Source organism: Argopecten irradians, chromosome 7 (genome assembly GCF_041381155.1).
Source record: "Argopecten irradians isolate NY chromosome 7, Ai_NY, whole genome shotgun sequence".
In the NCBI taxonomy this organism is placed as follows: domain Eukaryota; kingdom Metazoa; phylum Mollusca; class Bivalvia; order Pectinida; family Pectinidae; genus Argopecten; species Argopecten irradians.
Window position 1 is genome coordinate 16,517,112 of NC_091140.1, and position 25,458 is coordinate 16,542,569.

The 25,458-nt window shown below is 33.5% G+C and overlaps 1 protein-coding gene across 1 annotated transcript in view; it reads left to right on the plus strand.

Moving 5' to 3' along the window:
- Positions 1-24,824, plus strand: part of LOC138327695 (palmitoyltransferase ZDHHC15B-like) — a 28,572-nt gene extending 3,748 nt beyond the window's left edge. The window contains exons 4-12 of the mRNA XM_069274006.1: positions 64-184; positions 832-901; positions 1,460-1,492; positions 2,011-2,131; positions 4,364-4,496; positions 5,282-5,408; positions 6,300-6,374; positions 11,645-11,745; positions 18,813-24,824. Of these exons, the coding sequence (XP_069130107.1) occupies positions 64-184; positions 832-901; positions 1,460-1,492; positions 2,011-2,131; positions 4,364-4,496; positions 5,282-5,408; positions 6,300-6,374; positions 11,645-11,745; positions 18,813-18,865 (834 nt within the window). The 3' untranslated portion in view covers positions 18,866-24,824. The remainder of the gene's footprint in view (positions 1-63; positions 185-831; positions 902-1,459; positions 1,493-2,010; positions 2,132-4,363; positions 4,497-5,281; positions 5,409-6,299; positions 6,375-11,644; positions 11,746-18,812) is intronic.
- Positions 24,825-25,458: the final 634 nt, after the last annotated feature.

Genomic DNA, 25,458 nt, shown 5'->3' on the forward strand with positions numbered 1-25,458 from the left:
TTGTGTGTTTCATTATTTTTATGTACATGTAATATTTAAAAGATGTTGATTTTATTGTTGCAGTTTTACTTGAATAAACAAGATTCTGACCGTTTGACTCGAGAAACAAATGAAGAAGTACAAAAAGCAATATTGGTGAATGCAGCTAAAGATTTACCTATAGTAAACAGAACGTCATCTGGATGTAAGTTTTTATCGTAATTTACGGATGATAAGCTGCTACTTTTTTGCATGGAAATGTGATTTGTAATCCAGTGTGACAAAAACTAAAATCAGACGATGATTTGAGAAAAAATGTCTGGATTCACATGTGAAAGTTGTAGGCATTTCTCGCCAGTCAAAACAATCTTGGGAAATGTGTTAAGACGAAAAAATTATCCATTGGAAATATAATAACAATGAATATAATTATGTACCAGATGCATGTTCAATAACAAAATGCTTTAATTCATCCTTTGAGCGATTTGAGTACCTGTAGTAGTTTTAGACAAAAGTTACTTTTAATTACTCCATTGGCCAGGGCTTGGCACACAAGGCGTTATACCACTATGTGTTATGTCTACGAATAGTTATGAAAATGATTTTATTTTGAATATCTCAAATCTAACAAAAGTACCATATTCGACCCAATAAACGCCCATGCCCCTATAAGTGCCCCTCCTCTTTGTAACCAAGCTGCAGAGAGAATGTTTACACATTCTGCCAAATAGTGCACATTTGTTTAACATCTCTGATGATTTATTTGCTTTAGGTAGTTTTGGAAAATAACTTCTCTATCTCTGTTAAAATTTTTCACCTGAATGATGGTGCCATTGATTTCTTCTTTTCCAGTACCACGATATTGTGAAAAGTGTAAATGTATAAAACCAGACAGATGTCATCACTGCTCTGTTTGTGGGGCGTAAGTATGACTATTTTTTAAGCGCCATGGCTGCTTATTTGGTGAGATACGGTATGGTAAATGTCAATTTCAATTAAGTTGTTAATTTAGAATATTTTTTTTTTTATCTTTTTTAAAAGCATATACTTCAGTAAAGAACCTATTATTTAAACTTAGCAGTTATATTCATAACTACATTTAAAGGGATGCTATTTTGAAAATATTAAATAAAAATGTAACCATAGTGAATACTAGATACAATATACTTCTTAGCTGCATAGTGATACCACTCAACTAGCAAGAACTTCTCTTTAATATAGTTTGATTGGTTGAGCATCAGTCTAGTAATCCAGAGGTCCTGGGTTTGATCAATAGTAGAGGCAGTGATTTAATATACATAAAATTCTGTATTTTTGTGACAAATAAGATGAAAATTATTTCTTCAAGAAAAATCTAATAAGTTATACATATATGTATGTAATATTATGTTGGTTACATAATTGTACATGTCTAGACCTTCGCATGTTAAACACCTTTCAGCATTAAGATGATGTGGTGTTATGATTTTCTGTATTCCAGATGTGTACTAAAGATGGACCATCATTGTCCATGGTAAGTTTACATACTGTTTGTACTGTAGCGTTTCTACAAGTAACTTAAGAATATAAATAAATATCTCTCTGAGTTGTACAGTCTGTATTTCTTTAAGACTTTTAGCATGATGAGTACTTCTTTCTGTACTGAAAGAAAATTTCTGTCATCCAGACAATTAAAATCGAAACAGTAAGTACTCCGTCTTTGCATAATCCATGTATAAATTATCTCCCTTGCGAGTAGGTATCCACATCATTTTATAAGCAAAAATCATGTTGTTTTTCTCTGAAAAATATTACGTTATGTTTTGTAAATACGTCGTGTCACAATCAATCAATCAATACTCAAGGGTAGATTACTCTGTTATATACAGAAAACTCATAGAACAGAAAGTTCCACATGCTTCTGACTTTCAAATAAAAATTAATTGAGCACCAAATCTGTGTAATCATTCTTACAAGTTTTATGTTTATTCAGTACCTGATTGTGGATCCAGTGTAATATGAAATTGATATTTATTTGTTTGTTTTTTTCAGGGTGAATAACTGTGTTGGTTTCACAAATTACAAGTTTTTTGTACAGTTTTTGGGTTACGCCCTTATATACTGTCTATATGTAGCTGCTACATCAGTGAAATATTTCATATTGTTTTGGTCGGTAAGTACTTCATTAATATTTTTTTCACATATTCATTGGTAAATTGTATCACATATTTATATAGGACCTTTTATGTTCATAAATAAAAGTATACCCTGTAATTATATAATTGATGATAATTACAGTGATTAATATAATAAGTAATTTCTATCTGAAAAGAATTGAAAGATTTGGATTGAAAATTAGGAATACCTGTACCACATTTAAAAAAAATTACGATAAGGTGACTTTACTTTACAATGTAAGGAAAAAACAAAGTTAATTAATTGATATAAATAAGTATTCATATCTGAAAAGAATTGTAAGATTTGGATTGAAATTATGAGTACATGAAATATGTACCACAGTAAGTGTTTTTGCCCTCTTTATGACTTCGGTATGTAAGGGGAAAAGTTCAGTTACACTGAAGTGTGTATAACATTAATAAAAATATTTGTTTTTATTTATTGAGGATACTTCAGTAAAGAACCTATTATTTAAACTTAGCAGTTATATTCATAACTACATGTGTTGGGTTTCTTTCCCCTCTAAATGTAGGAATTCCATTGACAGGGTAACAGGGATGCTATTTTGAAAATATTAAATAAAAATGTAACCATAGTGAATACTAGATACAATATACTTCTTAGCTGCATAGTGATACCACTCAACTAGCAAGAACTTCTCTTTAATATAGTTTGATTGGTTGAGCATCAGTCTAGTAATCCAGAGGTCCTGGGTTTGATCAATAGTAGAGGCAGTGATTTAATATACATAAAATTCTGTATTTTTGTGACAAATAAGATGAAAATTATTTCTTCAAGAAAAATCTAATAAGTTATACATATATGTATGTAATATTATGTTGGTTACATAATTGTACATGTCTAGACCTTCGCATGTTAAACACCTTTCAGCATTAAGATGATGTGGTGTTATGATTTTCTGTATTCCAGATGTGTACTAAAGATGGACCATCATTGTCCATGGTAAGTTTACATACTGTTTGTACTGTAGCGTTTCTACAAGTAACTTAAGAATATAAATAAATATCTCTCTGAGTTGTACAGTCTGTATTTCTTTAAGACTTTTAGCATGATGAGTACTTCTTTCTGTACTGAAAGAAAATTTCTGTCATCCAGACAATTAAAATCGAAACAGTAAGTACTCCGTCTTTGCATAATCCATGTATAAATTATCTCCCTTGCGAGTAGGTATCCACATCATTTTATAAGCAAAAATCATGTTGTTTTCTCTGAAAAATATTACGTTATGTTTTGTAAATACGTCGTGTCACAATCAATCAATCAATACTCAAGGGTAGATTACTCTGTTATATACAGAAAACTCATAGAACAGAAAGTTCCACATGCTTCTGACTTTCAAATAAAAATTAATTGAGCACCAAATCTGTGTAATCATTCTTACAAGTATTATGTTTATTCAGTACCTGATTGTGGATCCAGTGTAATATGAAATTGATATTTATTTGTTTGTTTTTTTCAGGGTGAATAACTGTGTTGGTTTCACAAATTACAAGTTTTTTGTACAGTTTTTGGGTTACGCCCTTATATACTGTCTATATGTAGCTGCTACATCAGTGAAATATTTCATATTGTTTTGGTCGGTAAGTACTTCATTAATATTTTTTTCACATATTCATTGGTAAATTGTATCACATATTTATATAGGACCTTTTATGTTCATAAATAAAAGTATACCCTGTAATTATAATTGATGATAATTACAGTGATTAATATAATAAGTAATTTCTATCTGAAAAGAATTGAAAGATTTGGATTGAAAATTAGGAATACCTGTACCACATTTAAAAAAAATTACGATAAGGTGACTTTACTTTACAATGTAAGGAAAAAACAAAGTTAATTAATTGATATAAATAAGTATTCATATCTGAAAAGAATTGTAAGATTTGGATTGAAATTATGAGTACATGAAATATGTACCACAGTAAGTGTTGTTTGCCCTCTTTATGACTTCGGTATGTAAGGGGAAAAGTTCAGTTACACTGAAGTGTGTATAACATTAATAAAAATATTTGTTTTTATTTATTGAGGATAAAACCCTGATTAAAAAAGCTGGTTGGAATCTTTGCATTTGTAATTAAATTAATTATTCATTATTTACTGTAAACAAAACATGATATGTAATAATATATAAGTTATATCAATAAGTCTATCTCACAAATGAACAAAAATGTGTTTGGTAGTAATGTGAAGTTTCCATTGACAGGGTGAAGGGAATCGAGACATGGGCAAGTTCCATGTGTTATTCCTGTTCTTCGTGTCTATAATGTTTGGGATCAGTCTGATCTCTCTGTTTGGGTACCACTGTTATCTAACTGCCAGTAACAGATCAACTTTAGGTGAGTCCTCAATTACATTACTGAAAAAATGTGATATTTTGATAATTTTACATTTTTCACATGCAAACAAAAATGAATGTAAAGGTTAATTCAGTAGTTACTCCTGATTTCAATGTGATTGAAATGTATATCTATATTCTCACTTCGTATCATATAAAGGATCTGACAATATCACATTAGGGGTCACATTCTAGTGACCTTTCAAAATGACCAGTGAAATTACGTCTTTCAAATTTCTTGACAGTAATGAAATTGTTTGCAAGAGCTGTTAGAATCATTTTATGTGTGAAGTCATTTGATGTTTTCATTTAATTTGATGAAAGTAGGTGGAGAAAATTGACATGAAGGGCTCATATAAAGGTCACCACAATGTGATCATGACCCCAAATGGGATGTTGTCAGATCCCTTATAAAACGGATTGAGAATAATAATCAAAATTTTAATTGTCCTGATTTACTTTATTTATTGTAAATAATTTTTAGTAGTTTACTTGTATTTATTGTAATAAATTTTTAGTAGATTTATAATTACCAAGCTAGAACTTACCATTGGGTAAATATGTCATGGAAAATAATAGAAATGTGGAAAACCATTTAGAGTTGATAGCCAGGTCAGCCCTAACTTTGATATCAAATGCTTGGAAAAACATCACATGTAGTCAAATTAAAGACATTTTCAACTAAAATTATTCCATAAATCAAGAAGAAATATATTCTTGACTAATGTTTTCCCCACTCGTATTAGATTTCAAATATTTTACTGTGTTTACTTTATGTTTTTGCAGAGGCATTCAGATCGCCTATTTTCCAGAGTGGCCCAGATAAAAATGGCTTCAGTTTGGGAAAGTATAGTAACTTCATAGAGGTGTTTGGTGAAGGAAAGAAGCAATGGTTTCTACCTGTATTCTCTACGTAAGTAGTCTGGCTGTATCTGGATGTATCAATCACTAATTATAGTCGGTCAGCATCTGCTTCCTAACAGATAATCTGCCTTTGCACATTACAGAGTTATCTGCCCTTGTGGGTAGGTATTAATTGTGCATTTGTGAGTATAAATTTATATTTTTCGGAAAAAATGTCGTGAGTTTTGCTCACAAAATAATGACATCACAATTATACCTTTCTGTAAGCGAGATAACTCTGTAATGTGCAAAGATGAAATAGGGACCACAGACTGAAAATCAATGTGGTACAGTATACGGAAAATATTGTCAATGTGTCAAAACTAATTTGTATTGAAAAAGGATTGAAGTTTATTATCAATTAAACATATGTTTAATTTACTGTGTAATTAATTCAGAATTTTGTACAAGAGTTAGATATTGAAGCTTGAAGGTAGAAAATAAGATATGATTTGTTTTTTATTTTACTGATTAACTTTTCGTTATAAAGGAAGTGTGCAAAAACCTAAAAACTTAGCCTTGCTTTGTGCCTGTGCTTTGATGGTTACTTTCATTGGAATGGCTATCCTTTGATTCTGTAGTGGTCATTTAGGAAATCTATATTTATTCAAACAAATTCTCATCAATCTTTTCTAAATTTGTTTTTCTACATTTCATTTTACAGTTGAAAATAGTCAATGTATTAGTGCTGATTTAACAAGTAATTCAACCTTGGTTTTATGGTCAAATTTTTACTCTAATTTACAGTTAACTGATGATCAATGCATGACAGATATATGTATGTCACAGATCTAGAGGAATATATGAAACAAATAAAAAAAAAAGATATAAAAGAAAGTTTGAAATGAATTAAAGAATGTAACAGAATTTTTTTTTATTTTGTTGGTTACCGTGGTAACAGTCAAAGAGACGGGGTGTCCTTTCCTACTCGCACGAAGCAAGCTAATACGTACCAAACAATGGGTAAAACACCAAGGTTAGCTCTGACTTCACCACACATGTAGTGTGTTGCCATGGTGATATTGTCATGGCTTTGTTGCCATGGTTATATTGCCATGGTTTTGTCATATTTATTGAGACTATTGCTCTGCATCTACCACTGTAGTGAAAGTTAGATAGACAACTCTCTATTGATCAATAAAGATGCTCCACTGCTGACAAATGGCATTTTTTAGCTGTCAAAAACAGGAGCAGACAAATTAGTATTTTTCTTCAGTCACAAAAGTTATATACACCATTACCACCATTGAAAAATTTGAGCTTCTATTTCTAGTGAAAGACAAAAATTTCAACAATAATTTCAACAAAAATTAATTGCATCCCGATAAAGGTTTTGTTGCACTATGTCCTATATGGAATGAAGTATTGATTGAGCATGCACAAAAAGCAAAATGAATTATTATATGTTATTTTTGGTTTTAAATAGACATATATATAAATGTATACTCTATTAAGCTCTGTTGGCTATGGAGCATCTTTAAAAATAATCTAAAATTTGTTCTACAACAAATATAAGCCAATATGAATCTGAAATTCTGGTGACAACTTCAATTGAAGCCAAAATCTTATATTTTTGGTCATTAAAAGAAAAGATTAATTACTTTGATCAAATTTACAAAATTGAAACACCACCAGAATTTTTGGTTCGATATATCACAATGTTATATCAGTTATGTTTAATATAGAGTTATCTATCTGATTTCTGATTTTCCTAATATTAACAATACTTTTACACTTTGCTTTATTAACATCTTGTGGTGCCTTGTAGTTGAAATGACTGGCTTTTGGATGTGCTATCTGATTACTTTTACTAAGTGCATGGGCAAGGCAGCTTTTACTACACACAATGAAACACTATTCATTTTTACTTATCTCTCTGGTAATGTGCTATTCTAAATAATGACCTCAGGCTACTTACTCTACCAGGGTCGTATACTACTAATGGCATATTGATATCAAAGAAGGTCCATAATTGATAACTACATATCATTTTATTTAATTCTGCCAAATTCATATCATGGAAAGTCTTTCCCTGGTGGATTATTATGGCTTATTATAATAACTATTTTCCAAAATTAATACTGTTTTGAGATTTCAACTGGTAATGAATGCAGGTTTTGTTCCTATTGGCAACAATAAGAGCCGTAAGTAAAATTGATATTTTTTTGTTACAAATAAAAAAATGAGTTAAAAATAATTGATATGCTAAAGGTGTAAATGATGTAAATTACACGCTATGGCTTGACTCATCAAGCACTTTAGGCACAAGGGTGTGCATGCCAGCGTTGTTTGTATCTCTTTTAGGGCTTCACTTATGATCTTTTTATGGTACTTTGTCAAATATGAAAACAAATGTTATTATTGGAACTTGGCATAGAAATGAATCAATCCATGCATAAAGAGATGGTGTCTTGTAGGGGAGATAACTTAAAGTCACAGACAGAATCCTAATTCTGTTACCCTATTTCATTGCTTGGTAGAGATATGATTGAGCTTTATGAAATTTTAAGTGGCATATATATGATAAAGACTCCTGCAGTTTTCTTAAACTATGGAGACATGGCCGAATGGCACAGCGGTAGAGGAAACTCAAAGTGATATTTCCATAACTGTCCAGGACCACACTGAGAAGCAAAATATTCGCCATTAGAACTGCTAGAAAATGGAATAGTCTTCCTGAAGATGTTATATCAGCTACAAATACAAACACTTATAAGAATAGATTAGACGAAATATGGGAAATGAATATCAAAAACTTATTATGACGATAATTTTGAAGTAAAAATTAGCCAGGTATGTAATAATAACAAGACAGATTCACTATGGTAAAATCTGAATAACAGACTTTAGAATCCCCGTACTTGAATGTCTTAATCAGCTTTTGTAATAATGTCTGTGTTGGAAACATACACAGACTTACAACGACTGTCATGCATGTTGTTTTCGAATTATGAATTAAAGCATCTTCTCCAAAGCACTCAAGTACAAACTTAATTTACCTTTCCTTTGTATTCCTCAAACTAAGACCTTGGCTAGTCTAGATACAAGTTGTCATTTGGCTTCTCTCAATCCTTGTTCCCTTCCAGTAGCAGTTTTTAGTTGTCTAGATGTTCCTAAATGTATAGCACTTTAAAGATTTCAATATTTCATGGTTTTATTATTAATAAGGACATAGTATATTAAATATTAAAGTTCACTGATTCGCTGGTGTTTCAGAATTCACAGATTTCAGTGAAAATGGGAATATAGAAAGAATAAACCATGAAATTGATCTATATACAGTACATTTTCTTGGCTAAGGTTACCTTTTTTCCATATTTTAACTAACGTTTACATATATTTATAGTACTGGAAAAGAATTTCTTTATCATTAACTGTGTGATATGAAAGAAGGGTCAAATTTATGTTTAAAGAATGATCGAAGGTAATTTTTGATGAATTTCAGTTTTCATTTGGCATTTGTTATTATTTGTAACTATTTTTAGTTCTTTAATTCATGTGCTATTTTTTCTGTAGTTTGTATGCTGATGCCTCTTTAGATTTTATTAGCCCACCATCATCAGATGGTGGGCTATTCAAATCGCCTTTCGTCCGTGGTCCGTGGTCCGTCGTCCGTCCGTCCTTCCGTCCGTCCGTCCGTCCGTCCGTTAACAATTCTTGTTACCGCTATTTCTCTAAAAGTACTGAAGGGATCTTTCTCAAATTTCATATGTAAGTTCCCCTAGGACCCTAGTTGTGCATATTGTATTTTGGGACTAATCGGTCAACAAGATGGCCGACAGGCAGCCATCTTGGATTTTGATAGTTAAAGTTTGTTACGGCTAATTCTCAAAAAGTACTAAAGGGAATGTTCTCAAATTTCATATGTAGGTTCCCCTAGGACCCTAGTAGTGCATATTGCATTTTCGGACTAATCAGTCAACAAGATGGCCGCCAGGTAGCCATCTTGGATTTTGATAGTTAAAGTTTGTTACCGCTATTTCTCAGAAAGCACTGAAGGGATCTTTCTCAAATTTCATATGTAGGTTCCCCTAGGACCCTAGTTGTGCATATTGTATTTTGGGACTGATCGGTCAACAAGATGGCCGCCAGGCAGCCATCTTGGATTTTGATAGTTAAAGTTTGTTACCGCTATTTCTCAGAAAGTACTGAAGGGATCTTTCTCAAATTTCATATGTAGGTTCCCCTAGGACCCTAGTTGTGCATATTGCATTTTGGGACTGATCGGTCAACAAGATGGCCGACCAGCCGCCATCTTGGATTTTGATAGTTAAAGTTTGTTACCGCTATTTCTCAGAAAGTACTGAAGGGATTGTTCTCAAATTTCATATGTAGGTTCCCCTAGGACCCTAGTAGTGCATATTGCATTTTGGGACTGATCGGTCAACAAGATGGCCGCCAGGTAGCCATCTTGGATTTTGATAGTTAAAGTTTGTTACTGCTATTTCTCAGAAAGCACTGAAGGGATCTTTCTCAAATTTCATATGTAGGTTCCCCTAGGACCCCAGTTGTGCATATTGCATTTTGGGACTGATCGGTCAACAAGATGGCCGCCAGGTAGCCATCTTGGAATTTGATAGTTAAAGTTTGTTACCGCTATTTCTCAGAAAGCACTGAAGGGATCTTTCTCAAATTTCATATGTAGGTTCCCCTAGGACCCCAGTTGTGCATATTGCATTTTTGGACTGATCGGTCAACAAGATGGTTGACCAGTGGCCATCTTGGATTTTGATAGATAAAGTTTGTTACCGCTATTTCTCAGAAAGTATTGAAGGGATTGTTCTCAAATTTCATATGTAGGTTCCTTTATGACCCTAGTTCTGCATATTACATTTTGGGACTGATCGGTCAACAAGATGGCCGACCAGCAGTCATCTTGGATTTTGATAGTTAAAGTTTGTTACCGCTATTTCTCAGAAAGTATTGAAGGGATTGTTCTCAAATTTCATATGTAGGTTCCCCTAGGACCCTAGTTGTGCCTATTGCATTTTGTGACCACCATCTTGGATTTTGATAGTTTAAAGTTTGAAAAGCAGAAAAAAGAAGTGTAAGTTTGAAAAGCAGAGAAAAGATCCCTCTTTCATTTGTCAGACATAGATCAATCTTTGGTGGGCGCCAAGATCCCTCTGGGATCTCTTGTTTTTCATTGAATTCTTAGTGAAATATTGTGTTGTTACGTGACCTTGTGTAAGAAGTCGTTGCTCTAGTAGTAACCATACAGAGCTAACCTTTTACTAATGGTTTCTATGGCTGTTGCATCGGAAGGGACACTCTGCTCTCAATTTATTTAAAAGACTTGTCAGCATCTTTCATTATCTTAGTTTACATACAGAAAATTGTGGATAATATTCTCAAGTTTATCTTTACTTGTATACTTGAAATGCAGTTAATTGTAAATGACTTGAGATATTCAAAATTACTAGATACCTTTCCTATTTAATTGAGATTTATTTTGAATAGAGAGAGCAAAACAATTTGATAATTAAATTTCACTTGAAATACTTTGATGCTTTAAAATTCACAATTTCCATCATCATGTATTATGATATTATCAATTATTCATACCATTGATTTACTGCTAAGTATGTAAATCAGAAAATGAAATCATGAACAATGAAATACTAATTCCTAATACAGAGGTTTTGAGATACATCCAAATGACGTGGGTAAGGTATGATTTATTATTGAATGGTCTCACCTACCACTAATTATCATGTCACAAAATAAATGGGAATAATTGACTTGTTCAAACTTTACCGACGTCGTTTGGCATCTGGAAATTGATGGAATAGATAATTACTTGTCCAATCATGGCCTCTATTGGTATATTGGTTGGTGCATGTTTTGCATTTTAAGCCTTTTGCTGAATCAACTCTGTGTCTTTTGCATGAATATATTTCTTAAATTCATGTTTTTGAACAGATTATATGGAAAACATTTTCTATTTCTTGAATAATTCCTTTAAAAAAAGCTAGCCAAATTATATTGGGTTCAACCCTGATACTCACACAGTCAATTAAATGCCTTAATTTTGATATTATGGTATCTGATATTTGTTCATCATTACCAATATATCATTTTGATATTTATCTATTGACTCACAAGATCATTTTAAAAAATCTCTGAGAATTGCTGGTATTTTAATCAAAATAATATATCAATCTTTCATATAAGTAAAGAATTCAGAATATTTAAAAAGTCATCTTAAAAGCTGGTGTATTGAATTTCTTATTTATTGTATTATAGTGTTGGGGATGGTGTGACGTACCCTACGCGGACGGTCGACCTAGATAGTGATGGGCTGCTAGCAGAACGACAGAGATGGATGGAGGAGGGAGGTGATCTAGGTAAGCAGAAGTGGCCATACAGGGCTGTACCAAAATCCTTCATATTTGGAGTTTGGATTGATTTTGTGTTTAAGTCATTCACCCCTGAAGACACATTTAGGTTCTTCTAAAACAAAGACTAGACCAGCCCATTATGAAATTACAGGGGTGAATGACATATGGAATGCAAATGGGTATATGTATAGAAACAAATCATGAAGTGCCATGTGCACTTACCTATAGATAACTAAAGGTAAAATGAATATTCTTGTTACAAGAATGAGTCGAGAGTAAGATAAATGTGGCAAGCGATATGTGGATACTTTTCTGGTTATATTTATGACTTGAGTACTATGTAAAAGCAAGATAATGGTCCTGTCTTCACAAAGTTTCTGTAAATATATATTAATTTTTTTATGTAATTTGAGATATTAAACTATACATATCCACGTTTAATGCTGTAGGGTGAAATCAATTCAATAACATATGACATAAATACATTTGGTTATTATACTTATGAGGATATAAATCAGCACCCATATATCAATTACTCTGTAATTGTCTTTCACTCATTCATTGAATTTCATTCCATTTTCATTTAATCATTATATAAGTTAAACCAAGATTCATACATTCATTTTTTGTCAAGATGTTTTCAGATATCTTCATCCTCATCATAATTTAGATGACATTTAATTTTGTGTAATAGCTAGGGTTTTATAATATATTATGTTGAGAACTAATATACTGACAAATTGCTTCACTGAAGTCTTGAAATGGGTGTCATTTGTTAGTAGTTGATTATCTCAACTTGCTTTATTCAAATTTGAATGAAACTCATACTAAAACAATGACTTTGAAATTGCACATGAGTAGGTGAGTTTCTATGTCAGAAGCCTGGTGAGAGTTCAAAAACAGGTGTACAAGATGTAGCTGAAGAGAATAAAAACACTTAGAAAATTCCCTATAGCATCTTTGTAGCGGAGTTTTATATTTTAGGGGACACTACTGGGTCTAGTCAACAGTTAATAGCCATGTCACAAGACTGAAGCTGCAGGTTTGTAGACGTTGGTCGTTCCTGCATGCTTGGTGTTCTATAAACCCGCATGGAGACATGATCTGGTTAAAGTCGCATCTTGTGTGCTTCTTTTCTTGCTCGGTAACCACCGCAGTGGACAATCAAACTCTTCTGAGGCGTGTTGTTGTTTGATTAACAAGTATTACAGTATCAAGGATGAAGTACCGTAACTCTAGCCATGTTGACAGCCAAAAATATAAACAAAATATATATAGGATCTTAAATGAGGGTTCATTTCACATCAGATTTTATGAAACGAGTCTAAGAAGTTTTTATTTTTGCGAGCCTTGGCATGCAAAAATTAAAACTTCGAGACGAGTTTCATAAAATCTCACATGAAATGAGCACAAATTTAAGATATTTTTTATCACATAACTACAAAAACCAAAATTTCAAAGAATATCATGCCAAAATGTATTGTGAAAATCCAGCGAAGGCCGCCATTTTATCCCTCCATCCTCATAATCCTGATGTCACGTCATGTTGTTGTTATATTGTTATATGTTATCTGGCGTCTCAATGGATTACCAGCCAATAAAATCGCTCCAGGTAATTACTAGGTCATTACACTAGTGACATACGCAAAAATATTACACGGGCGAAATCACTGGAAATCAGGCAAATTATATGATAAATTGATATATAGCTTTAGAACTAATCAAAGGTTGCAGTTTGAGAATCATTAACTTCAGTATTGGAACATTCACTGATTCAACAGGGTAAAGGATAGAAATAATAAAAAACAACATATGTTTGAAATCAAAAGTAAGCATATGAATTATCCCCATTTCAGTTGATTTTCTTGGTACTATTTTTGACAAGGAGATATTGAAGTATAATGCCGTAGTCTTAAGAGTGTTGAGATGTTGTCTTGGTGGTTGGTTAAGGTTCAGTTTTAACGTATTGCTTCTAGAAGCATAATTATACATTATGTCCAGACATAAAATACATATTATATGCAATGATGTGGATTAATGAATGGTACCTTGTTTCGCTTTTTATCATAGCATTGGAGGACGGTTCTGAACAGACTAGGTATTAACTTTGGGGTTTAAACTATTTTTAATGGCAGAGGATTGCATGGGTATGATATTTGGCATATAGCAGACACTAGTCAATGGCTTTGATTACTTTCCTCACTGACCTAACATATCCCCATTATATACGTAATACATATGGATGAGTTACATGTGCACAAAATAAAATGATGACATTGAACTTTTATGAAGCAAGGTCTTAATGCATGTTAGTTGTCATCCCCACCCCATCCAAGAAAGGTTGCAAAGTCTTTTCCCATAGCAACCCGGGACAAATCTGAGGTATTCTGGGAAGGTATCTTCTGCAACTTAGTAAACTTTACTCAAACTTACACATGTGAATCCATATAAGCTTAATGCAAAGTCAATTTGCTTGACTAGACTTTCTTACACTGCTAACAACCATTGATCATCATCAATCTGTTTTAGAAGTAAGATTTCTAGCCTGGGCTGTAATTTGTTCTAATTCTGTTGTTTCTCTGATATGGATGGTTAGTTCTATTCTAGTTATCTGCATACCATGTGAATATATTATTTCATCATGAAAAAAATAATCATTATTATTTGGTATAAATTAGTGTAATACATGTATCATACTTGATATTCTAGGGGTCTAGTACTGCATAATATCCACCCCTAGACTATGTCATAGCAAAACTGAAGGTTTTCTATAACAGATGAGCAGTTAATTTGGTTCTTTGAATAACAGTACGATGTGCAACTTTGCAGTTAAGCTTAAGTCCCATCAGTAATCTGCAAAGGAAGGTTCTCGGGCCTTCATGCAATGGTCTGGTTTTTTTTCCTCCTGAAAAACCTTCAGTTTTGCTATGTCACAGCCCAGGGGTGGATATAACAACTGTGATTTATAGTAAACCCTGGAATAGTGAGTTACGTGGGAAACAACTCATATATGAGTGACTTGTAACCCTAAGTTTCACATAATATTAAATTTTCACATATTAACGTAGACCATCCCTTCTGTGACGTCATATGTTTGTAACGTCGCTATACGGATCCCGGCAAGCATATTTTATTTCTCCGTACCCATGTATTATAACTCAATGCAAACATCGGCATTTGAACAAATATTTCGTCTGGAACCTCTCAAAGTGTTTACTTGAAGTTTATCAATCTAAAGGTGTAGCAATCGGTAAATACCGGGTATAGTAAAATTTTGAAGATTCCTGCATGAAGTAAAATCCAAGAATCATTATAGACGCTAAAACAGTCAGATGGAATATACTTTGGTTTACGTGGACCCAAAATGAAAACTTAAAAAATTAATGACCGTTATCGTTAGAATTGTACACCTATATTTTTGCAGAATAGAAATCCATAGGTGGGGATTAAATAAATTAACATGGCTATTTCCATTAAACGATTCTTCTCTATGGGTTACCCATATGCAATGGTAGCATCTTATAATCAAAATTGTACAAATGATGGCTTTCGAGCATATAAAAGATTCTTTCTATAAATAGCACCATAATGCAATGGTAGTATCTTTTATAGGTTGTGGATTCAAAATTGTGACAAATGATGGGGCTGACCCCCGGGGGGGCCTTAGGGGCGGGTCAAAAGGGGCCAATTTGGCTATTTCCATATAAACGACTTCTTCTCTGAAAAACTTAGCATGGTATAGCACCCCATAATGCAGTGGTGGCATCTATTATAGGGTGGGGATTCAAAATTGTGCAAATGATGGGGCTGACCCCCCAGGGGGCCTAAGGGGCGGGGGTCGAAAGTGGCCAATTTGGCTATTTCCATTTAAAACGACTTCTTCTCTGAAACTAAGCACGGTATATGCACCCCATAATACAATGGTAGTATCCTTAAAGTGTGGGGATTCAAAATTGTGCAAATGATAGGGGCTGACCCCCCGCGGGGCCTGAGGGCGCGGGTCAAAAGTGGTCATTTTCCATATATATATGACTTTTTCTCTGCAACTTAACATGGGATTACGCTCATAATGCAATGGTTACATCCTTATAGTGTTTGGATTCAAAATTTTGCAAATGAATGGGGCTGACCCCCCGGGGGCCTGAAGGTGTGGGGTCAAAAGGGGTCTCAATTAGCTATTTCCATAATAAACGACTTCTTCTCTGCAACTAAGAATGGAAGAGCACTTATAGTGCAATGGTAGCATCCTTATAGGGTTGGGATTTGAAATTGTACAAATGATAGGGAAGATAGTCCAATTTTAAGGCTACAGTATCACACTGAGCAAATATCTGTCTCAGAAAAAAGCTAATTTAGGTGAGCGATTTTGAGCTGAATTACACTCTTTTTGGAAGTTTGAAGTCAGGCCTACATGTAGCTTACAAACTGGTTTATTATATTTCATATTATAAATAAGTAAAATCACTACGATGTGTAATTATTGTATTATCTTGTATGCTCCAATAATATAACTAATATAGAAAATTAACAAGGGTAAATGAATAGCATAAAACGTTGAAAAGTGCTATGGATTCTCCTATTCTTAACATTTACAGGCCAAAATTTAAGGGGTATTAGAAAGCAAATCGGTAATATTTTGAAAAATATTGCGGTGAGGTGTACTTTTTATTGGCTTTTCTTATTGCAAATAAGTCAATCTTCGTGGAAATCATAAAAAATCGATTTTTCCTCAGATAATTTTTTTCAGATTAAAAGAAAACATGACTATTTTGATGCAATTTCTCACTAAAATTGGGTCCGGATTGAATTTCAAAATAATGATATTTCGTTTTATTGCGAAAAACCCAGCTTATTCAATATAGTTATGAGATCTATATCGCCTACTGAAGTTATGATCATGTTACGGAAATATTCTTTATTTGTTAAAGTTGTATTTCTTGTAATTTTCGCTGTAACGATATGTCGTTTTATATTTGTATGTTTGATATTTGAATATGGACATGTAACTTGATGATTTAGCTCCCCAAAACCATATGTCAGTCTATAAAAGAGCCGAAATCTAGGGATCATATATTCCTGGTTGTGAATAAAACGCCTTCAATCTCCGCCATATTCAATACCTTCGGGTCTTGTCGGAATTCCGAATCGTATCACGTGACTGATGTCCACACGTCCTGCATGTTGTGATCCAGGTTACTAGCGTAAGCGCACATGTGTTTGTTTACATTTTCCTTCTGGCTAATATGAGCAAATCGTGCTTGTTTATGTCCATATTGCGAGTGTTTGAAACATCTAATTCACACATTGCCGTAATTCAATATTGTGTGTATAAAAAATTGTAATGTGCGAACATTAGTTCCTTTGTATATCCAGTCTGCTATGGTCGACCACATGTTTTGTTTACGAAAAATTGTTGACACTTATCTTGGTTTCACAACTCTCGTGTTACTTCGAGATTGTCGCGACGATGTGCGGAAGAGTTCGGCATCTTTCGAGCCTCTTTTTTACGTGTACACGTTAAAAAGATTTTTTCACTTTTATGATTAAAATACTTCCAGTGCTGCAACTTAATAAAAAGTGGAATAAAAAGTGGTAAAATTAGAAAGTTTAAACCTCGGACAGACAGAGAAAAATGTGTCTAGCACCTATACAGTTTTTACTATGACAAAAAGAGCGAAAGTGATAGACCATACAACTTTAAGGGATGTTACATGGAGGAAATATTGTTTATTTACAAATCCTTAAAATCCAGAATTTTATGTCATTAGTACATATCTTTAAGCAACCCTGGAAGAAAAATTAACCTGGTGACGTATGATTTTTTTTTGGTTTATGTGATCATGGTATACCTAAAATCAAAATATCAAAACATAATCGAAATCCCTGAGAGGAAACCAGAAGGGACGGTCTACCTTAACTGGGTGCACATATCAATTTTCACAAAGCATTAAGGTTTTCATAATTTGAATTTCACTTAGCATTAATGCACATAACATATTATTAAATTTTGCACAACAATGTTTCCTATAACATTGGGTATCCATGCACTTCAGAAAAAATGACTGATAGAATGACTAGAACTTAAAAAATATTGATGATCTATTACAAGTCAGAAACTACGAAGGAACATTTAACCTTGAAACAATAATTTCTTTTTGTCAGGAATATAATACACTACATATGAAATCTAAATTAGTGAAACCTTTCATTTCATTTCAACATCCATGTATTTTAACCTGATAATTAAAAGGTATGTGTCCAGAATATGTGCATGGGATTCCTTATCTAACATCCTGCTAACCCCTGCTGTACCTCCATTTCCTTCAGTATCCCATTCCAGTCCCACCGTGCATGTGAAGGTGTGAATGGTTACCCTTCTCCCCACCCACCCCATACGCAACGTTATTGCCAACCATATCATAACAATAATTCACTCTCCTGCAAATCATTTTACTCAACTGCCTAACAGAAACTTCAGAATATACCATGGCCACCAAGCTTACTTGAAAGCTTGCATTTAGATTTGTCTGAAATATTAAAAATCTAATATGCTTTAATAATAATTCAAGCCAGTTATTTTTTTTAGATTTGCTGTAGAAATAAAAAGGAAATAGAAAATGAAGAAATACTTTAAGAATAATTCTCTAATAAGTCCGGGATCGATCAAGAATAATTATACTTACCAATGTGTTTAAATGTATAGGTACCTTTAAATTATTGCTAATGTAGGATTATGAAATTATACTTAAGCCAAGCACTAACATGTACATGCTCAAAAATGAATTCATACAATATATAACAATGACTTCATCTCAATTTTGTTTTGTCTAAAACTATTCAATTATCATATATATATTTTTGAGATTTTGTGACCTTTTTTTCTTTTAAATCCCATTCTATTTTTCATGCATCACATCTTGTATTGCATTGTGTTGATATAAGGATTCTCATTTGTCATGGAGTTGCTGCATAATTTCCCCAATTTTGTGTAAGACAATACCAAACCAGTTCATTCAATATACGGTAAATATTCTTTGTCTATTATGTATAAATGGTATTAATTTTCATTTCAGGAAATAACTATGGAGCCCATGACAACACAGGGATGAACCTTGAGTTAAGATAGTGGTCCTTTGTTATGGAGGTTAAAAAACATGTGGTTATGCTGAAGGAAAGGACTAGTAGTTGTGATACATAGACATTGGACTGCCTGCTGTCAGTGGACTGCTGATAAGTCAGTGGACTGCCTGCTACTGACATAATAAATAGCCATATATGTAAGACAGGACACTGAGGCTAATATTTGACCTCTGACTCTAACAGGCAGTTTTATAAAAATATAACTGGTTAGGTCACTCCTTGATATGTGAACTTTGACTTTTCTAACTGATGGTGGTGCCCCCTGGTGAGTGCAGGTGATTGCACTCTGCGGGAGTGAACAATCTGACTGATTTTTGGTGTCCCTAGAGTGTAAAGGTTCCAAGAGAATGAGTTCTTAATGGTTTTCTTTGACTTGTGAACGTTGGTTGCAGGACAACCATGGAAACAATAGTTGAGGATTGTGGTAACCATGGAATCACTGAAGGATCTGATAAGTCACAGACACAGCTGATGATTTGTGTAACCTTGGAAAATGTGGAGGATTGAAGTAGCCATGAAATATGTAGGTTTGAGTCTTGGAAGTCATGGTAACAACTCAATATCATGGAAACCATGCATGGAATTATCGAAACAGTTCCTAACCAGATCTTGTTTGCAAGCCATGGAAACAGTTCCAGATCATAGAAACCATGCATGGAAACAGTTCCTGACCAGATCTTGCTTGGAAGCCATGGAAACAGTTCCTGACCAGATCTTGTTTGGAAGCCATGGAAACAGTTCCAGATCATAGAAAAATCCATGGAAAAGGTTCCTGACCAGATAATGGAAATGGTTGTTAATCTGGACAATTTCTAAATGGGTATTCTGGACTTATGATTAATTGACCATATACAGTTGTTCACTGTATTCATCATGCACAAGTGTATGAATAGTACATCCAATTTTAGGATTTTAAACATTTTACTGAAATGAATGCAGATGATAGAAAGCTACAACTCTTACCATGGCCTTTAAATCTGAAAGGTTGGTCCAAGTCAGATGTTGGCCTGGACTTGTTTATAGGTAATAAAGGATCTCGAGAATTATGCTTAAGATATCGCCAAGAATTCAAGCAAGATTTACTGCCACAAAATGCTTAAGAAAACGAAGGAAAATTGTTGTTTAAATTCGCATTATTAATAAAAACCTGATGCTGTCTTCAGAGATAATGAGGTGTGTAATGCAATCAGATTGTGTGTATTACTAGTAATGGTAATAAGTACAATGATTCTGTGGCTGTGAATAACATAGTAGATAGGATACAGGGTCAAGGTCATTAGCTATAGTTCAAGGTCATTGAATTTATTTGCTGTCAAGGATTATTGGTAAAAGGACATGATTGGTTGACCAAAGTTATATTATACAATTATTAATGATTTTCTTGTCGCTTTAAACTTGTTTGTATGTTGTTGACATATTTATTTTTTATAAGCCAAGATTTTATCATCTCCAAAGGAAAACATACTACAAATAACGCTCAAATTTATCTATTCACCGCGTCAGTAGCTGAGAACATTAAGGCTTTTGCCATGATCAATAAATTTTATTAATAGCTTGATTATTATAATTAAAATTAATAGTACACATAGAGCAATCTTAATTTAGTGTAAAAGCGTTTAAAATGCAATATCAATAATTATTGGTTGATTATTTTTTTCTGTAAATGTAAAATCAAATTTATATCAATAGAATTTTGATTTAACTTAAATATTCATTTGGATCAGCAAAATACTTTATTTAACAATGGTGTAAATGTGATTGATGATGATAGGACCTAACCATCTGAAAGAGATGAAAAAATTCCAATTCTTATTTATGAAACAGATTTAGAATCGGTACATGGTAAACCATAAATGTTTTTGGTGCGTTTTCACAGGTTTTTTTTTTTTTTTTTACATCATATATGGTGTTATCGATCCTTGACACATTAATTTTCAAGGATTTTTTTTATAGATGAAAATAGCATAAGTAGGTTTACACTGATATGACTGCTATTTGACTAAAAAATATTTGAATGTTTGTGTTATTTGATGTGATGTTTGTTTTTACTGATCTCATATTCACGTGATGCTGAATCCACGACGTTATAGTATTGTATAATTGTTTATGTTGTGCGCTTTCTAAGTTATTGTCAGCTGGTATATGTACATAGTTCAGACGCGTTCTGGATTCAAATAAAGACATGTTTTGGAGAATGTTTTCCTAAAATCAGATTCTGGTAATTTTTGTGGAATGTAAAATATTTAAATGAGACAGGTAATTTGTATCAAAGAACCACTCTTTCAAAAGATTATTGATCAAGTCCTAGATAGATAATTTTCTATGAAAAAAAATTAACACAGAAATATATTTAATGTTGTTTGGTATGAAATGATTGCAACCCCTCCTTTATACATAAACAAGTCTGGCCTCTATCTCTGTGGCCTTTATTGTAGACACAGGAGCTCGCCATTATAATCTTAGATAGAAGAAAAGTATATAGATAGTATGGATGTAAATATTTAATTCTTTTATCCAAGATTTTAAAGGCAAGTTCCTATGTTTTAGCCAATGTTGTGTTTGTAAAGAGCTTGTTGCTATTTAATCATTGTTTAATGCAGTAATGTTGGGTATGATGCTGAACCAGTTTTTATTGAGGTTTCATGTTGATGTACACAATATCATTTCAGTGAAATGGGAAGGAGTATTCTTATATATTTACAGTAACATTATTTTAATTATTGTAGTATGATTATTACATTTCAGTACCATGATTATGAAAAAAAGAGAGTCATTCTCAAGATTCATGTAACTTAATTGTTTCCTGTTTTGATACCAATCATGTGTGCAATACATTTTTGTATGTTAAGAATTACCTAAAATCTCATAATAGACTGTTCTATTGTTAGAAATAGAAGAGCTCAAAAAAATCATCAGGGGTGAATGAGTTCAATTTGCCCAGTAACCAAGCTGAAATATTGAAATGCTGATATTATTGACATAGGTAATATACATACTATACAAATCACCACCATCCATATCAAAATGAGCATATGTTTTCACAGTCATGCTTCACAACCCTATTGAAAAAGATTAAGCTAATAGCAGTAAGATACTAAATGTGAGATGTAGGTTTACGAGTGTCTGTTCTGAGGTTATTAAGTGTTTTTAAGCTGCATTTCCCCTTTTCTTTCAGTTAATTAATATGTTACCAATAGAATTATCTATTTAATATGACTGATCAGAATGTTTCCCATGTTAATTGCTACACATACAAAAAAGATAAGATTATTATTGAACGATTTATAATTCAGGGATTTTGTTCCAAAAGTCCATCAACTAATTTCTGTTTGACATTAATTGCTCAGAATTAATTATAGACATGTATTGCTTTTAAGATTCAAATTATTTGTAATAATTCTGGGGCACTATAGGTACATGATAAATTGTGTTGTAATAAAACTTTTATACATTGGACAGGGAAATAAGTAAGATTTTATGTATTATTCATGTAAATCAACATTTTTCTGTCTTTGCATATTAAAGAGTTATCTGCCCTTGTGGGTAGATATTGATTGTGATGTCAATTTTGCAAACATATATAAATGTCATATTTTGAAAATGACGACTATCATATGTATACGATCACAAAAAAAATTACCTTCCTGATCAGAAGATGAAATTATCTGTTCTAACATTCTGAATTAAAAATAAAGTTTTCTATTTATTAGCCCATCATCATCAGATGGTGGCCTATTCAAATCGCTTTTTGTCCGTCGTCCGTCCTTCCGTCCGTCCGTCCGTCCGTTAACAATTCTTGTTATCGCTATTTCTCAGAAAGTACTGAAGGGATTTTTCTCAAATTTCATATGTAGGTTCCCCTTTGGCCCTAGTTGTGCATATTGCATTTTGGGACCAATCGGTCAACAAGATGGCCGTCAGGCAGCCATCTTGGATTTTGATACTTAAAGTTTGTTATTGCTATTTCTCAGAAAGTACTGAAGGGATTTTTCTCAAATTTCATATGTAGGTTCCCCTAGGGCCCTAGTTGTGCATATTGTATTTTGGGACCAATCGGTCAACAAGATGGCCGCCAGGCAGCCATCTTGGATTTTGATACTTAAAGTTTGTTATTGCTATTTCTCAGAAAGTACTGAAGGGATCTGTCTCAAATTTCATATGTAGGTTCCCCTAGGGCCCTAGTTGTGCATATTGTATTTTGGGACCAATCAGTCAACAAGATGGCCGCCAGGCAGCCATCTTGGATTTTGATACTTAAAGTTTGTTATCGCTATTTCTCAGAAAGTACTGAAGGGATTTTTCTCAAATTTCATATGTAGGTTTCCCTAGGGTTCTTATTGTGCATATTGTATTTTGGGACCAATCGGTCAACAAGATGGCCGCCAGGCAGCCATCTTGGATTTTGATACTTAAAGTTTGTTATCGCTATTTCTCAGAAAGTACTGAAGGGATTTTTCCTCAAATTTCATATGTAGGTTTCCCTAGGGTCCTTGTTGTGCATATTGCGATTTGGGACAATCGGTCAACAAGATGGCCAGGCAGCCATCTTGGATTTTGATAGTTAAAGATTGTTATTGCTATTTCTCACAAAGTACTGAAGGGATCTTTCTCAAATTTCATATGTATGTTCCCCTAGGGCTCTAGTTGTGTATAATGCGTTTTTGGATCGATCGGTCAACAAAATGGCCGCCAGGCTGCCATCTTGGATTTTGATAGTTAAAGTTTGTTATCGCTATTTCTCAGAAAGTATTGAATGAATCTGTCTCAAATTTCATCTATAGGTTCCCCTAGGGCCATAGTTGTGCATATTTCGATTTGGGACCGATCGATCAACAAGATGGCCGCCAAGGAGCCATCTTGGATTTTGATAGTTGAAGTTTGTTGCTGCTATTTCTCAGAAAGCACTGAAGTGATCAGTCTCAAATTTTATATGTAGTATGTTTGCAAAAGTTTGAAAAGCAGAGAAAAGATCCCTCTTTCCATTGTCAGACATAGATCATTCTTTGGTGGGCGCCAAGATCCCTCTCTTGTAATTATTTTATACCTGTATACATCCAAATCGTATGTTTTCTGAAAAGGTCTTATATTCACCAACATTGATCCACAATCATGTTAAAAAACATTTGTCTGTTTATTCACCCACCATTCAACGATTTGTCACCAGTTTTAGTGGTGAGAGATTTCTCTGTAAACCCCTAGAGTATGACAGATTGCGTTGAACAATTACGTGGCGTCATGATTTCATGTGGTGTAACTGTAGCATGCATTTTGATGACGTCATCAATATTGACACGCAGTTGACAGGACTATCTTCATGTCACTGTTAAAATGCTTCTTTTAAGGCAATTTTTTATCTTTTTCTTTTGTATATGGGAGAAAAATAATCATTCCCTACCTATGACGGTGTGACAACGAAATTACAACACAAGTAATTCCTGAATGGCCATCCCTCACTAAACCATGAGTTGGATGTTCATGAATGACCCCTCATGTTCTGATTTCGTTGTCACCTTCTAGGTAGGGAAAGATTCAATTAGTCATCATAATCCAGGGACACTACTAGAAATCACCCATTTTACTTGTTGTTTAAGAATTTCTTAAAAATTGTATTGTGAAGTGCTCTTAACTTGCTGTGTACTTTTTCACCAAATTGGAAATCTAGATGGCATTTTGCACACATTTCAAATTACACACTATTTTCTATATCATCACTTCAGTTTTTACTGTATTAGTAACAAAGTAATGGGAAATAAATCAGGTGTAGCATTTTCTTTTGATTTTTATTTCCTCGTGAATCCAAAATTCCCTGCACATGTCGTGCTCATGCACCAAACTGAAGTCAGGATAAAGTTTTGTTATTTAATTGTGACATATTTTATTATTTTCATAGATTTTGTCCAGTTTAAAAGTTTATGGATTTTGATCATAATAAATATGAAAACATGTGAGTTTTAGTAGTTGTTGTTTTTCATGAGATCCTTTCTGAACGTTTTTGCCATGGAAAACACACTAGATGCTCCAATAAAACCACTGTGGATATTTGTTGGGCAAAGTCAGAAGATGAGACAGTTTCAAATCTAGACCTCCAAATACTAACCACAAAGCAGTTGATTGACTCAATCCCGTCTCGCTACACTGGTCACTGATGATTGACTGAATCCTGTCTCGCTACACTGGTCACTGATGATTGACTGAATCCTGTCTCACTACACTGGTCACTGATGATTGACTGAATCCTGTCTCGCTACACTGGTCACTGATGATCGACTGAATCCTGTCTCGCTACACTGGTCACAGATGATCGACTGAATCCTGTCTCGCTACACTGGTCACTGATGATTGACTCAATCCTGTCTCGCTACACTGGTCACTGATGATTGACTCAATCCTGTCTCGCTACACTGGTCACTGATGATTGACTGAATCCTGTCTCGCTACACTGGTCACTGATGATTGACTGAATCCTGTCTCGCTACACTGGTCACTGATGATTGACTGAATCCTGTCTCGCTACACTGGTCACTGATGATTGACTGAATCCTGTCTCGCTACACTGGTCACTGATGATTGACTGAATCC